This window comes from Chiloscyllium punctatum, chromosome 25 (assembly GCF_047496795.1).
Source record: "Chiloscyllium punctatum isolate Juve2018m chromosome 25, sChiPun1.3, whole genome shotgun sequence".
Classification (NCBI taxonomy): domain Eukaryota; kingdom Metazoa; phylum Chordata; class Chondrichthyes; order Orectolobiformes; family Hemiscylliidae; genus Chiloscyllium; species Chiloscyllium punctatum.
Window position 1 is genome coordinate 26,584,957 of NC_092763.1, and position 17,437 is coordinate 26,602,393.

Consider the following 17,437-nt stretch of genomic DNA (forward strand, 5'->3'; position numbering starts at 1 on the left):
CGACAAAGTCACGGAAGTGCAAACACAGAGGTAAAAACAATGACTGCAGATGCTGGAAACCAGATTCTGGATTAGTGGTGCTGGAAGAGCACAGCAGTTCAGGCAGCATCCAAGGAGCTTCGAAATCGACATTTCGGGCAAAAGCCCTTCATCAGGAATAAAACTTTATGGATGCTGCCTGAACTGCTGTGCTCTTCCAGCACCACTAATCCAGAAGTGCAAACACAGCCCGACCCTGCTAGTGGGCTCCGCCCTATGCGTGCTCGGATTGGCTGGTTGGTGGCAGGGGCGGGCTGTGATTGGTGCTCTATAGTCAGGCGTGCCCGGCAGCGATGCGGAAGACGGAGCGGTTTCAGTCCCAGTGTCAGATGCAGAGACAGAGAGAGATGGCCCGCGGATATGTGTTTCTGCTCCCGCTGCTGATCGTCGTGCTCACACTGGCCACGGGCATCTCTAGCCTCGACAATGGCCTCGCCCCTACCCCCACCATGGGCTGGCTCCACTGGGAGAGGTTCCTCTGCAATGTCGACTGCGAGGAGGATCCACACAACTGTATCAGGTCAGAGATAGAGAGCGGCAGATACACCGAGGGAGTTTACCTGGAGCAGATCCGAGAGAGAGAGAGAGAGGGAGGGATCCAGAGGGAGTTCACCTGGAGCAGGTCAGAGGGAGGGAGAGAGATAGATCAAGGGGGAACTCACCTAGTGCTGGTCAGAGAGAGAGAGAGAGAGAGACAGTTCGACGGGAGTTCACCTGGAACAGGTCAGAGAGAGGAAGAGAGACAGGTCTGGAGGGTACTCACCGGAGTAGGTCAGAGAGAGAGATCAGGAGAGGTCAGAGAGAGGGGGGAGAAAGAGACCTGAGGGGCATGAGGAAAAACCTTTTTATGTAGTGGCTGATTATGATCTGGAATGACTGTGGTGGAGACGGATTTAATCATGGCTTTCAAAAGGGAATTGAAGAAGCCGCTGAAGAGAGTTTTGGGGTTACTAGAAAGGACTCAGGGATTTTTGGGTTTGTTCTTGCAGGGAACCATTATGAACTGGACAGGCTATGTGGCTTTTTTGTTGTACTGTAATCGTTCCATGAAGTATGGAAAAAAAGCATACCAAGCTATGCTGATAGGGTGAGTTAAAATAGGTTGGTTGGCGGTTTGTGTGAAGCATTGTGCCATTTTCAATGTTTTTGACAACTTAAATGATTTAACTTTAGTGTCCAGTTTCTTCAATTCCTGTGCAGCACCCTGAGATGACCTGGACTGGCAAAAGGCACACTATAAGTGCAAGTCTTTTTTTTTGTTTTATTTTAAACCCTCTTTGCATCCTCAGCCAGCTAAAAAATTGTGGAGTGAGTGCTGCATTCAATAATAGTTCTGAAAGGGCTAATGTTTTCTGTTAAGTTCTAATCAATCTGCTGTCTCAAAGTACTGGGGGGAGGATTGTGGGGGAGTAGAGGTAGAGGATTGGGGTGTTCTTGATCAAGACAGATTAATTATCTTGGATTCCTTATCTAATGACATTGTGGTACTGGTCAATGTAGTTTGCAATTATTAATATCACTCCACGCATCTTATCTGAGATTGAATGCTCCTGGTTAAGGCTGGCCAGTGATCTATCCTATATCATTAATAATTATACCAGCCCTGAAACAGCCTTGGGGAGGGAATATGTGGTGTATACCTGTTTGTCTCAGACCTACATCAACTGGAACCACTTGTTCAGGGATGCATCATCATCCCTCCTGCTCTATGTCAACCACCCAGAGCCCAATATGACCAAGGAAGGGGTGATCAGAATTTGCAGAATGCTCTGTCATAAGGAACAGGTGAATGATTAGAGATGGTCATTGAAAGCAAATGGGCAGGGCCAGGTAAAAAAAACAGAAGATTTTATCCATTCGATGTTTAAATGGCATCCACTGTGGGGGGTGTGGGGGGGAGGGAGCATGGAAACCCTGGGAAGATGGAGATGTTCTAGGGGCCTGGAAAGTGAGGCTGCCCTCTCAGCAATTCTGACCCAGTCATCTGATGTAATTAAGTGCCCAAATGTGATATTGGTTGGAAGAGGCTAGGATACAGGGAGAACCTTCTCTTCAGACAGTACCATGAAATCCCCCACATCTGTGTGAGAGGACACAGGCACCATGTTTAATGTTTCAGCTCATAGGTGGCACCTCTGGCGCAATGGCGATACCTCATTGTTACACCGGTGTTTGAGCCAAACTTATGTCACACACTTAGTATCTGTTAGGGCCTTTGAAAAAATCACTGTTCCCTTCTTATTCTGTGCAGTGAACAGCTCTACATGCAGATGGCTGACATCATGGCAGCAGAAGGCTGGAAGGATGTTGGCTACAGTTACGTTTGTATTGATGACTGTTGGCTCGCGAGCACACGGGATGCCAACCACCGGCTGCAGCCCGATCCCAAACGGTTCCCAAGTGGGATGAAGAAACTCGCAGACTATGTGAGTATGGCCTCTGCACACATGTGTCTGTGTGAGAGAGAGAGAGAAGCCTGGCATGTGTAAATTCCCTGTAATTCTTTACATAGGCCTGTAGATCATCGCAGTGACTTGTTTTGTCTGTCTCCATCCTGGTGCAGGTCCATTCTAAAGGACTGAAGTTGGGCATCTATCAGGATGTGGGGACCTACACTTGTGCAGGGTACCCAGGCAGCTATGGCTACTATGAACTGGATGCTCAGACCTTTGCTGATTGGGGAGTGGACCTCCTGAAGTTTGATGGTTGCAACTTCATCAATTTGGACATCATGATTGAGGGTGAGTGAAGTCTTTATTCAAAATTACAGGACCAGTTTAAACACTCTTTCTTCTGCTAAATATTCTGTGCCTCCTTTGTCTGCCTAAGGTTGGAGACCATTCTCATGCATTTTTTCCCAATGTATTTATTGATAGGCTATGAACAATCCCTAACTGGCATTCACAAAGTGCAGAGCTACCTTCTTGAACCACTGCAAAATGGGTTACATAGAATCCCTGGAGTATGAAAGCAGGCATTCAACCCATCAAGTCTATACTGACCCTCAGAAGAGCATCCCACTCAGACTGCCTGCCCCAATACCCTATCCCTGTAACCCTGCATTTCCCACAGCCAGTCCACCTAGCCTGAACATCTTTGGATAGTGGGAGAAAACCAGGACACCCAGAGGAAACCCATGCAGACATGGGGAGAATGTGTAAATTCCCACACAAACAGTCATCCAAGGGTGGAATCGAACCGGTGTCCCTGGCACTGTGAGGCAGCAGTGCTAATCACTGTGCTGCCCATAAAGGTGGCAATGGTTTTATAAAGGTGTTGTAGGATATTGAACTCCAGACTGAACATAAGAACTAAGAGCAGGACGAGGTCACTCAGCCCCAGAAGAAGTTTACAAGTATTGTTCCAGGAATGAGGATAGATTGAAGCAATTGGACCCATTCTCGCTGACGAGGAGATCTGATGGGGGTGTCAAAATCATGAGTAGGCTGGATAGAATAGATGGGGAGAAGGTGTTCTTGCTTGTAAAGGACGAAGAATCAGAGGATAGAGCTTGAAAGTGATGTACAAATGAAGCAAAGGTGATGTAGAAAAAAGATTTCACCCAGTGAGTAGTTTGGATATGGAATGTGCTGCCTGGAAATGTGGTGGAGGTAGCTTCAACTGAGGTATTTAAAGAACAAAGAAAATTTACAGCCCAGGAACAGGCCCTTCGGCCCTCCGAGCCTGAGCCGATCCAAATCCACTGTCTAAACCTATCGCCCAATTCCAAAGCATCCGTATCCCTCTGCTCCCCACCTACTCGTGCATCTGTCTAGGCACCCCTTTTTAAATGAATCTATCGGGCCTGCCTCTACTACCTCTGCTGGCAATGTGTTCCAGGCACCTTCCATCCTCTGTGTAAAGTACTTGCCATGTATATCCCCCTTAAACTTTTCACCTCTCACCTTGAACGTGTGACCTTTTTGTTATTGAATCCCTCACCCTGGGAAAAAGCTTATCTCTATCTACCCTATCTATACCCTTCATGATTTTGTAAACCTCCATCAGGTCCCTTCTCAATCTCCTTTTTTCTAATGAAAACAATCCTAACCTACTCAACCTTTCTTCATAACTAGCACCTTCCATACCAGGCAACATCCTCATAAATCTTCTCTGCACCGTCTCCAAAGCGTCCACATCCTTTTGGTAATGTGGCGACCAGAACTGTACACAGTATTCTAAATGCGGCTGAAACAACATCTTGTACAATTTTAACATGACTTGCCAGCTCTTATACTCAATACCCCGTCCAATGAAGGCAAGCATGCTCTATGCCTTCTTGACGACTCTGTCCACCTGTGCAGTCACCTTCAGAGTACGATGGACCTGAACTCCCAGATCTCTCTGCTCATCAACTTCTCCCAAGGCTGTTCCGTTTACTTTATAGTTTGCCCGAGAATTAGACTTCCCAAAATGCATCACCTCACATTTGCCTGGAATGAACTCCATCTGCCACTTTTCAGCCCAACTTTCCAGTCCAACTATATTCTCCTGTATTCTCTGACAGTCCCTTATGCTTTCTGCTACTTCACTAATCTTCATGTCATCTGCAAACTTACTGATCAGACCAACAGTGCCCTCTTCCAGATCATTTATGTATATTACAAACAACAGTGGCCCCAGCACTGATCTCTTTGGAACATCACTGGTCACCTTTCTCCATTTTGAGAAACTCCCTTCAACTACTACTCTCTGTCTCTAGTTGCTCAACCAATTCTTTATCCACTGAGCTAGAACACCCTGCACACCATGTGACTTCACTTTCTCCATTAGTTTATCAAACCTTATTTAAAAAGGCATTGTATGATTATTGGGATCAAAACAGTGTAAATGGTATGGGGGAATAAAGCGTGCGTAAAATTGGAAGTGGGACATTGTCTGCTTTGGACGAACTATGATAAAGCAAAATATTTATATATAAATAAGAGACTACGGATGTTGACAATGTGAAAAATTTGGGTGTCCTTTTCGATCAAATTAAACTGCAGATGCAAGAAGCAATTGGAAGTAAGTGGTGTCAGTCTTTATTTCAAGGGGATTGGAGTACAAGTACAAAGCCTTGCTGCAGTTGTATAGGGCTTTGATGCAGTCACCTTTAGGATACCATGTGCAACTTTGGTCTCCATCATCAAGCCAGGATAGTCTTGCATTGGAGATGTTTTAGCAAAGTTTCACCAGACTGATCCCAGATGAGAAAGTTATCCTTTTTAATGAGGTGCTGAGTAAACCGACTGATATTTGAAGAAGTTTAGAAGATGGTTGGTGGTTCAGTGGTTAGCACTGCTGCCTCACAGAACCAGGGTCCCAGGTTCGATTCCAGCCTTGGGCGACTGTCTGTGTGGAGTTTGCACATTCTCCCCGTGTCTGCGTGGGTTTCCTCCGGGTGCTCCGGTTTCCTCCCACAGTCCAAAGATGTGCAGGCCAGGTGAATTGGCCATGCAAAATTGCCTATAGTGTTAGGTGCATTAGTCAGAGGGGAAATGGGTCTGGGTGGGTTACACTTCGGAGGGTTGGTGTGGACTGGTTTGCCGGAGGGCTTGTTTCCACACTGTAGGAAATCGAATTAAAAATTAGAAAATTCTGAGGAGACTTGAAAATGTAAAATCTGAAATGGTGTCAGGATTAGGATTAGGTCGGTCATTTCAGACAGAGCTGAAGAGAAATTTCTTCACTCAGCTTGTAAAACCTTGGAATTCTTTAGTTGCTTTGTCACTGAGTTTTTTTTTGGACCTCTGTTAGTGGTTTGGAGATATTGGCTGTGGGAATGAATTTAATATAGAAGTTCAGCTGTGTTGTAATTAAAATATTTAACCTGATGATTTGTCTGACCTTACAGGTTACAAGAACATGTCGCTGGCCTTGAATAAGACTGGGAGAGATATTGTATACTCCTGCGAGTGGCCTTTCTACCTGTGGCCTTTCAAGGAGGTACTGTCCACCTGCCATGATTAGCATCTTCCTTACTGTCCTTCACTGTATATAAGCAATCAATGTACATGGCATTTCCACCATGTAATCTCACTGAAATTGTTAAAACACACCCAGATTCCTCTGAACATAGTACCATGAAGTTATTCAGCCCCTTGAGTCAATCCAGTAGGAACACTGAATCCTTTGAGACAGTGATTTATACAATATATTTACTCGTTATGGGAAATGCTGGCCAGGTCATCATTTGTATCCTTAGAAAGGTGGTGGAGATTGCCTTCTTGAATCCATTTTGATGTAGTCACCTCTACGATGCTGTTCGGGAGGGAGCTCCAGCAATAGTTATGCCCCTTCTTCTGGTCACTCTCTCTAAAGGAAAAGTTTCTATCTACCCCTTGGAATTATTTTAACATTGTAAGCATGACCATTAAATTATGCTTCAACCTTGAGTAAGAATCAGCTGAGTTTATGTGATTTAAGTTTAAAGATTTTTGTGGCAAGAGTGGTAACATTGAGTCAGACAACTTTGTGGTTAGACCATGCTGAACAGGTTGTGCCTTTATTTGGGTGGCACAATGGTTCAGCGGTTAGCACTGCTGTCTCTCAGCGGCAGGGATCTTGGTTCAATGCTAGCCTCAGGCAACTGTCTTGTGTGGAGTTCGCACATTCTCCCTATGTCTGCGTGGGTTTCTGTGGGTGCTCTGGTTTCCTTGCACAATCCAATGATGTGCAGGTTAGGTGGATTGGCCGTGCTAAATTGCCTATACTGTTCAGGGATGTCTAAGTTAGGTGCATTAGTCAGGGGTAAATGTAGAGTAATAGGTTAAGGGGATGGGTCTGGGTGGCTTACTCTTCAGAGGGTCGGTGTGGACTTGTTGGGCCAAATGGCCTGTTTTCACACTATTGGGATTCTATGATAAGCACCTGAATATGCAAGGAATGGAAGGATATAGACCATGGGCAGGCAGAAGAGATTAGTTTAATCTGGCATCATGTTCTGTACAGTTCTATGTTCTATATGTTTTACATATTCCTCCAGATGACAGGGAGAATAGCTAGAATAACTGAGAGGTGGTTGTATTCATTGGAGGATGTATGGGCAGGATCTTGCTGTTGATTGATCAGGCTATTGTGTTTGCAATACCACACGACTCTAAACTGTTGTCTTGGGGAAGCAGGCAACAGCAGCCAACATAACAGTGCAGGAAGGTCAAACACAGTAAATCAAAAAAGTTGGTTATAGTCTCTCACATTCACCTTAAACCACCACATCCAATGGTCTGACTCTAGGCTTATCATCTGTCAAACCTGAGTAAACAAGGAGTTTCAGGGAAAATGAGGAGATTGAGTAACACTAGAGTGTCTCCAAAGTCAGTGGGACCCTCCACTGGTGACATTTGGCTACCTTTGCCCAACATCAATCTACAATCTTCACACACCATCAACCAGCACATGTACCAACCTGTCACAAACAACAGCCTAACCAGCAGTAAGATTCTGCCTGTTTTCCCACCTTCAATGATATATAAATGCTTCTTTTACATGCCCCAACCATTTCTCCACAAGATGGGGACCATACTGTGTTCAGAGCTAAGATTGACACGTACCAGTGACCATAGTTCTATTAATTTTAAAATCGTATGGAGAGGGACAAAACTAGTCCACAGGTTCAAGTTCTAAACTGGGGCAAGGTGAATTTTGATGGAATTAGACAAGAGCTTGCAGGGGTTGGTTGGAGTATTTGTTTGCAGGCAAAGGGACCTCTGACAAGTGGGAGCCTTTAAAAGTGTGGCAGTTAGAATTCAAAGTCCATATGTTCCTGTAATAAGGAGGCATGGCTCAATTCCAGACAGCTGGGATCAAGGGAGTTTCTGGAAGTATATAGGGGATACAGGAATTATAGAGTCATAGAGATGTACAGCATGGAAACAGACCCTTCAGTCCAACCCGTCCATGCCGACCAGATATCCCATTCCAATCTTGTCCCACCTGCCAGCTCCCGGCCCATATCCCTCCAAATCCTTCCTATTCATATACCCATCCAAATGCCTCTTAAATGTTGCAATTGTACCAGCCTCCACCACTTCCTCTGGCAGATCATTCCGACACATACGACCCTCTGTATGAAAACGTTGCCCCATAGGTCTCTTTTATATCTTTCCCGTCTCACCCTAAACCTATGTCTTCTAGTTCTGGACATCCTGACCCCAGGGAAACAACTTTGTCTATTTACCTTATCCATGCCCTTCATCATTTTGCAAACCTCTACAAGGTCACCCCTCAGCCTCTGACACTCCAGAGAAAACAGCCCTAGCCTGTTCAGCCTCTCCCTATAGCTCAAATCCTCCAACCCTGGCAACATCCTTGTAAATCTTTTCTGAACCCTTTCAAGTTTCACAACATATTTCCGATAGGAAGGAAACCAGAATTGCACGCAATATTTGAACAGTGGCCGAACCAATGTCCAGTACAGCTGCAACATGACCTCCCAACTCTGGTATTCAATAAAAGAAAGTATGCCAAACACTGCCTTCACTATCAAATCTACTTGCGGCTCCACTTTGAAGGAGCTATGAACCTGCACTCCTAGGTCTCTTTGTTCAGCAACACTCCCTAGGACCTTACCATTAAATGTATAAGTCCTGCTAAGATTTGCTTTCCCAGCACCTCGCATTTATCTGAATTAAACTCCATCTGCCAGTTCTCAGCCCATTGGCCCATCTTGCTCACTGAGCTAGTGGGCTTAATTTCAAATATTTCATCACCACGCTAAGTGACATTATCAATGAGCCTCCAGTGAAGAGTTGGCGTTCTGTGCCACTTACTATTTATGTGTCTTTATCTGTTGTGGTGAGTGCTATCATTTATGGTTCTGTTTCTGAGACGTTGGTAAATGGGATCCAAATCTAGGTGTTTGTAATGGAGTTCTGGTTTGAATGCCAGGCTTGTAGGAATTCCTGCTTGTGACTTTGAAGAGGAAATCATGAGGGCAAAAAGGGGGCACGAGATAGCCTTGGCTGAGAAGATTAGGGTGAATGCAAAGTGGTTCTTTGAGTATATTAAAGGAAAAAGAAAGACTGGAGAGAGAACAGGACCCCCCAAGGACCACAGTGGACAAGTATGTGTAGAACCACAGGAGATAAGCGAGGTACTCAATTAATATTTTTCCTCTGTATTTACTGTGGAGATAACCATGAAGACCTGGGGACTTGGGGAAGTTAGTGGTGATATCTTGGAGACAGTCCATATCACAGCAGAGGAGGTGTTGGGCGTATTAGAATGTATGATCGCGGATAAATCTCCTGTTCTTGACTAGATATATCCAAGAACCCTGCAAGAGTCTCAAGAAGAAATTGTAGGGGGCCTGGCTGATATTTTTGCAATGGGGTGAGATCTTGGAGGACTGGAGTGTGGTGAATGTTGTGCCCTTATTCAAGGGATGCAAAGAAAAACCTGGCAACTGTAGACCTGTAAGCCTAACACCTGTGGTAGGTAAGTTACTTGAGAGATAAAATATACATACATTTGGACAGACAGGGTTTAATCAGGAATAGTCAGCGTGGTTTTGTGCATGGAAGTTCATGCTACACAAATTTGTTGGAGTTCATTGATGAAGTGACCAGGAAGATGGTTGAGGGCAGTAGACGTAGTCTGTTTGGATTTCAGTAAGGCCTTTGATAAGGTAGCAGGCTGCTCTGAAAGGTTAGATTGCATGGAATCCAGGGGGAGCTGGCAAGTTGTTTAGGATGGTTGGAAACAAAGGGTAATAGTGGAAGGATGCTTGTCGGACTGGAGGCCTGTGATTCGTGCTGTGCCTCGGGTCGGTGCTGGCTCCATTGCTGTTAGTTATCTATTTCAGTGATTTGGATGAGAATGAACGAGGCATGATTAGTAAGTTTGCAGATGACACTAAAATAGGCAGTATTGTAGACAGTGAGGAAAGTTCAGAAATTGCAGCAGAACCTTGATCAGCTGAGGAAATGGGCCAAGAAATGGAAAATGGAGTTTAATATAGATAAGTGTGAGGTCTTGCATTTTGTAAAGTCAAATCAAAGTAGAAATTTCAGGGTGAATGCTAAGGCCTTCAGGAGTGTAGTGAAACAGAGGGACCTTGGAGTTCGGGTGCACGGTTCTCTGAAAGTGGAGTCAAAGGTAGACAGGGCAGTGAGAAGGCTTTTGGTACACTGGGCTTCATCAGTCAGGGCACTGAGTATAGAAGTTGGGAAGTTACGTTGCAATTGCACAGGATGTTTGTTGAGGCTGCACTTGGAGTATTGTGTTCAGTTTTGGTCACCTTGTTATTGGAAGGATGTTATTAAACTGGAAAGAGTGCAGAAGAAATTTACAAGAATGTTGCCATGACTCAAGGGTCTGAGTTAGGGGGAGAGGTTGGATAAGCTAGGACTGTTTTCTTTAGAGCATAGGAGACTGAGGGGGGGGATCTTATATAGGTGTATAAGACCATGAGAGGCATGGATAGAGTGAATGTACTCCGTCTTTTTCCCAGAGTTGAGGAATGAAGAACTAGAGGTCATCAGTTTCAGGTGAGAGGGGAAAGAATAAAAGGGAACCTGAGGGGCAACTTTTTTTTACACAGAGTGGGATGCATATGGAATGAGCTGCGAGCAGAAGTGGTTGAGGTGCGTACATTAACAACATCGATAGGAAAGGATTAGAAGGATAACGGCCATTTGCAGAGAAATAGGGCTAGTGTGGATGGACATTTTGGTTGACGTGGACCAGTTTGGGCTGATGGACCTGTCTCCCTGCTGTAGGACTCTTGACTGTATACTGAACTGCAGGGAACCATTTTCAAACAACGTTCTTTATACCTTCCCAACAGAGAGAGCAAAGTGCTCAGCAATTACAGTATAGAGTCTGGAGCTTAAAATACCAAGGCCTCTCAGGTCTTTTAAGGAACTCCTTTAAGACTTTTAAGATATAGGAGCAGAACTGGGCCCTGTAGCCCGTTGAGTCTGCTTCATCATTTAATCATGACTGCTATGTTTCTCAACCCCATTCTCCTGCCTTCTCCCTTGCTCATCAAAAATCTACTGATATCTCTGTCTTAAAGACAATCAATGACTTGGCCTCCACAGCCCCCTGCAGCAATGAGTTCCACAGACATCAATTCCTCCTCATTTCAGTTCTCAAGGATTGTCCGTTCATTCTGAGGCTGTGCCCTTGAGTCCTGGGCTCTGCCATGAGTGGAAACATTTTCTCCATGTCCACTCTATTTGTGTTCTGTAAGTTTCAATCAGATCCCATCTGATCCTCCATTTGACTACAGACCCAGAGTCCTCAACCTCTTCTCATATGACAAGCCCTTCACCCCTTTTACACAGCAAACTTTGCCGGATGATACTGTTAAATTTACTTTGATTTTTATACAATTTGTTCCCTCAATTGAACCATCTGAGCTTTTAATTATTAATAAACTCATAGAACCATTGGCAATTCAGTTTTACAATCTAAGAGCTTTTAGTACAGATTTCTAGAGCCAGAATCTAATTCACAATTAAATAAAAATGTGGATTGCTGACTCTTAGTTAAGAAGCTGGCCATTGTGCTTTCAGCCTTCCAAGCAGCGCAATGTGTTCCTTCTGTATTCTTACTGATCATGCAACCATTTCACAAATTTGTACTGTTGAGATTGGTATTCATGCTACTACCATTTGGTGGGAGGTTCAACACTGGCGTTTGATGCTGAAAGATCAGATTAGATTACTTACAAGGGAAACAGGCCCTTCGACCCAACAAGTCCACACCGACCTTCGGAAGAGCAACGCACCCAGACCCATTCCCCTACATTTACCCCTTCACCTAACACTACGGGCAATTTAGCATGGTTAATTCACCTAACCTGCACATCTTTGTACTGTGGGAGGAAACCGGAGCAAACCCATGCAGACACGGGGAGAATGTGCAAACTCCACAGTCACCCGAGGCTGGAATTGAACCTGGGTCTCTGGCGCTGTGAGGCAGCAGTGCTAACCACTGTGCCGTTCAAGGGAGTTTTACTCTGTATTTAATCCCATTGTGTACTTATCTGGAAAATGGAGACAATGCAGGAGAAATGCTCTGTGCAGCCTCTCTCAATGAGCGTGTTCTTTAGCTGTTTGAACTGTCTGATGTGTCTTGCCCACAGCCTGGATGGGTTTATCTAACTGTGCATTGAGGGTCCTGCTGTGAGAGTCAGCACATCAGTTTACATTGAAGACATGAGCTTATTGTGAGAATGATTCTGAACTTGAATTTATTTGGAAATTTTTCTGCTTGTTTTCTCAGCCCAATTACACAGATATTAAGAAATATTGCAACCACTGGAGAAACTATGGTGACATTGATGACTCATGGGGGTCTGTGAAAACCATCATAGATTGGACAGCCAACCACCAGAGTCTCATTGCCCCAGTAGCGGGTCCTGGAGGCTGGAATGACCCTGATATGGTAGGTGTTCCTGACAGCATGACTTTGTCTGGTTGCTGGGTAGAAAGTCAGGACTTCAATGGATTCTGACCTTTGGGTTCTTGTTCCCAATCGCAATGGGACCCAGATCTTTTTGTTTGGATCAGGTGCAGGCACACCCCTGCTATCTGGGCCCCATTATACCCAATTCCACCCTGAGCCAGACTTCCCTTGTTTGGTGGTCAGATTTGGGATCCATGCCTCCTTTACTAATTGCAGAATTTCTCTGGGTTTCAGGGTGTGACCATCCTGTGTTTGTTCTTTCAGTTGGTGATTGGTAACTTTGGGTTAAGCAGAGACCAGCAGATGACTCAGATGGCACTCTGGGCTATCATGGCAGCTCCACTCTTGATGTCGAACGATCTGCGGAACATCGATGCAGACTCCAAGGCTTTACTTCAGAACCGATACGTGATCGCCATCAACCAGGATCCTCTGGGTGTTCAGGGCCAGCGAGTCAGCAAAGTGAGTAATACACTACCCCTCGATTCCTTGGAACTTTGTGCTCTACTGGGACATGCATGTGTATGGAAACTGAATCAAGGAACAGCATCAACTGTAATCAATTGGTCCTGATTCAATATCTGACCAACTCTTGGGATTGTTATAAGACATACGCCTGGTGAGGACTGTGTGTATGGGAGAGAGAGGGAAACATGAGTGTTAAGAGTTTTTTTAAAAATTCATTCATTGGATGTGGGTGACATGGGCGAGGGCATTTATTGCCCATTCCTAATCAGCCAGAGAGTCAATCACAATCCTGGGGGTCTGGAGTAACATGTAGGCCTGACTAGGCAAGGACAGCAGTTTCCTTCACAAAAGTCACAAACGCCAGATGGATTTTCTTAAAGGATTAACAATGGTTTCATGGTCATCATTGGACTCTTTATTCCAGTTTAGTTTTCAACTGAATGCAAATTCTATTATCTGTCACTGGTAGTATTTGAATCCAGAATATTATCTGACATTTTGGATTGATAGTCAGTGAAAGAATACCCCTAGGCCATCGCTGCCAAAAGGGATGGTTGTGTTCCACAATGGGTGGGTGAAGGTTGTGTGTTTGGGTTAAAATAAATCCTGTTGATGATGATAGTCAAAAAGGGTGGCACTGGAAAAGCCACAGCCAGTCAGGCAGCATTCAAGGAGCAGGAAAGTCAACATTTTGGGCATAAGCTCTCATCAGAAATGTGGAGGGGGAAGGGAGATGAGAGATAAATAGGGGTTTGGGCTGGGGTGAAGATAAGTGGGAAGGCAACAGGTGGGTGCAGGTAGGGGTAACTGTGATAGGTTGGTGGGGAGGGTGGAATGAATAGGTGGGAAGGGTGGAATGAATAGGTGGGAAGGAAGATAAGATAGGTCAAGAGGGCGGTGGCAAGTTGGAGGGTTGAATCCTGGATGAGTTTGGGGGTGGGGAAGGGAGATTTGGAAACTAATGAAGTTGATGCAGTGTGGTTGAAGGGGCCCAAGGGGGAAGATGTAGTGTTCTTCCTCCAGTTGGCAACTGGCCTTGCTTTGGCAGTGGAGGCAGCCCAGACTTGCATGTCCTTGGGGGAGTGGGAGGGGGAGTTGAAGTGGTTGGCCACAGGGCTGTGGGGATGTTTGGTGCCTGTGTCCCAGAGATATTCCCTGAAACGCTCCACGAGTTGGCAGGGAGACAGGATGATAACTCGTAGAGTGTTTCAGAGAATATCTCTGGGGCACACGCATCAAACAACCCCATTACCCTGTGGCTGAGTACTTCAACTCCTCTTCCCACTCTGCCAAGGACATGCAAGTCCTGGGCCTCCTTCACTGTAAACTGGAGGAAGAACGCCTCATCATCCACCTCAGGACCCTTCAACCACACGGTATCACCGCTGACTTCACCAGTTTCAAATCTCCCCTTCTCCCACCTAATCCCAGATCCAAGCCTTCAGGTTGGCACCACTCTCTTGACCTGTCCACCTTCCTCCCCGACAACTTATCATAATTACCTCCCCAACTGCACCCTTCCCCCAGACCTATTTATCTTTCCTCATCCCCCTCCCCATTTCTAATGGAGGCTTATGTCCAAAATGTAGAGTCTCCTGCTCCTTGGAAGCTGCCTGACCTGCTGTGCTTTTCCAGCACCACCCTTTTCGACTCGGACTCTCCAGCAGTTGCAATCCTCACTTTCTCCTAGTCCCTGATAATAACCTGAATTGATGAGGGGCTGGTTAATGGAACAGTTCTCACTTGAAAATTGTGATTCCATTGCAAAACAACATCAACCATGGCACCACTTGGATATTCTGTGTCGCTGTATGATTTGTGTGTGTGGTGTGTGTGTGTGTGTGAGAGAGAGAGAGAGAGAAAGAGAGAGAAGCAAAGTTTGGAAATATCTCAGCACTTAGTCTATTTCATGGTTTCTTTCCCTCCTTCAGCTACGTAACTTTGAGCTATGGTCTCGGCCCCTGGCAGGCGGAGGATTTGCATACGCTGTTGTCAATCGGGCTGAGATTGGAGGCCCACAGAAATTTTCCATCGTTGTTTTCAGCCTGGACTCTGGCAAGGCCTGCCAGAAGGAGTGCCTTGTCACGCAGATCCTGCCGGCTTTCCGGTTCCAGGGTATCCACGTCCTGACCTCGGTGCTAGAGTTCTGGGTCAATCCAACTGGCACAGTCCTCTTCACTGTCTTCCCTCATAGCACTGGTTCCTCACGCAAGGTGGAAGCATTGAGCAGCAATATGGACCGACGATCCAACCTGTGAACTGTGTTCCGTGGCATCTTAACACATTGCTGTGCTCCTGGTTCTCAGAACCGTTTCAAAGACTTTGTCAAGCACATCAGAGTCGATCAATTCCAATATTGCACAGATTTCTCCTTTTTTGACCCCCATGTTCCTCATCCCAGTTGGGCCTTCCTGATTGCAATCCAAATTTTCATCAAACACATGCCCCATATTCCTCTAGCTCCTCCTGAATACTTGGGCTTCCTCATCCTTGTTGTGCACCTTACACAACATCATAAATAAAGCATTTGTTACTGAACAGCAAGGAAGAGGCAGCAACAAATGCTCTCAAGCATGGGGGTGGGGGTCGAGGAGCAATGGTGATGTTCGACCTGAGGAAGGGTGCGAGTTTTAATGTCACTTTGCCAGACCGTGTCTTTCTAATGCTTTATGTAGACAGCCCCAGATATTAAACACTATACAGTGAGTAACCACTGAGTTGGGAAACTTCTACCTCAACTAAGTCCTGACTGTTGGCCTGAAACTGGATGTCACTGGAATGCAGTCACTGAGGCCCCCCAGATCATCACTCCTCCAATCGATGAGCCAGAATACTCCCCAGGTTTTTCGTTGCATTCTGTAAGACCAAACAGCACTCCTTACCCAGGATATGAAGTCCAGAGCTAGCGTCAGTGCACTTGGGATATTTTCAAACTCATGCTCTGGCATCTTCTGTCCAGTGATTCGCCCCTTCCTGAACCAGAGCAAAGGGCTGTGACACTTTGTCCTTCCTTGTGGTTCTGTCATGTGAACAATTTATACTCTGAACATTCTCCTGTTGTTTGCACACTTCCTATTTTGTAGAATTGGAATCACCTAGGAGAATCGAGCCCATTATAGCCACTATCACTCCACCAGCACATCCAATTCTGGGTTACAGCAACAGCTCAGAATCAGCTCTGATAACTCAGGTCTCAGCTGCTGCATCAATTTGTAGATGGCTGTTCATTGAATTGAATGATTTGGGACAATCTATAGTTTTACGAGATAAGATTTATTTTCTCAAATGTCATTTTGGTGATTTTAAATATGAATAGATGGCTGCTATAATAGGAATTTTTAATCTGTTTTATTAAACAATACAATCTCTACTCTTGCCTGGACTTAAGTTTTATTTTCTGAATACTGCCTCCTTTTTCAAGGGGGGGGGGGGCGTGATGGAAGGGAAGAAATAAGACCAACTAAAGCAGTTTCTCATTCTTACTAACAGTCTAGCATGTTAAGTTATTAAATTTCTGAAGCTTCCTCCTGTTCATGAACACCAAGTGCCCCACTGGTGGTATACACATCTTTCAGGCAGAAAGTTATGGATTGGAGCACAATCTAAGCTAATTGTTTAGTACAGGTCTCAACTTGAATTGATATCAGATATTGACACAAATACCCTACTTTTCACCTCTCACCCTATGCTATGCTTCAACACTCCCACAAGCACCCCCACAGCTTAGCATTCCTCTTTCTTTACAGCCAGTTGAGTCCTAACTATTTCAAGTTAGCAAGACAGACACAAAGTCTTTTCACTTCAAATATGTGATTATGTGGTTAAATTAACTAAACAGGCCTTTGTGGCATCAAAGCAAGCCTCTCATCAAAATGGTATGTGACCACCGTTTTAGTTAAGAAGTTCTGTATATGGTGGCGGCTGCAGAACAGGTCAGATGCAACTGTTCCTGCTGCTGCTTCCTGCAGCAGTCAAGTTTAGTTGTAGTGTTTTTCACTTAACAGGGGCAACACCAAGAAACTCACTGACTGTGATGGAGTGATAGGCACTTTAGAAATGCAATTCCAAAGAAATGTTGACAGGATATAGGATATCCATGGACAGATTAGCTTACTTCAATAGTCTAAATGCTGGAGAGGCTATTTGACTCCATTTGCTGTTTGCTGGACTTTTATCAGTAATCTCACTTTCCATAAATCAAATAGAGCACTGCACAAGACACATCGGTCTGTCATATTTGACCATCTTTTCCAGGGATAATATAGTGCATTTGCTCTATTGCAGTTGAGTGGTCACCTTGCAACACTGCTCTGCAGTTGACAAACAGCACCAGAATGGAGCCGTTGGTCACAAAGGCCACTTCAGCAGCATCTCTGCCCCAAGCAAGTCTGCAACCAGATTCCTCTAACAATAATAATACAATCATACACTAAGCAAGATGATGATAATGCCCTCCTTCACAAGTTACTAGAGGTGGGTTCCCCAGATCCTGCTTTTGGATTAGTGGTGCTGGAAGAACATAGCAGTTCAG

At 45.1% G+C, this 17,437-nt stretch overlaps 1 protein-coding gene across 1 annotated transcript; it reads left to right on the forward strand.

Annotated features, from left to right (window-relative positions):
* The first annotated feature begins 330 nt into the window (after window positions 1–330).
* On the forward strand, window positions 331–16,276 carry gla (galactosidase, alpha). The gene is made up of 7 exons (XM_072594871.1): window positions 331–559; window positions 2,291–2,465; window positions 2,603–2,780; window positions 5,876–5,967; window positions 12,256–12,417; window positions 12,703–12,900; window positions 14,838–16,276. Exons 1-7 carry the CDS (start codon window positions 333–335, stop codon window positions 15,162–15,164), a joined length of 1,359 nt encoding a protein of 452 aa, XP_072450972.1. The 5' UTR covers window positions 331–332; the 3' UTR covers window positions 15,165–16,276.
* Window positions 16,277–17,437: the final 1,161 nt, after the last annotated feature.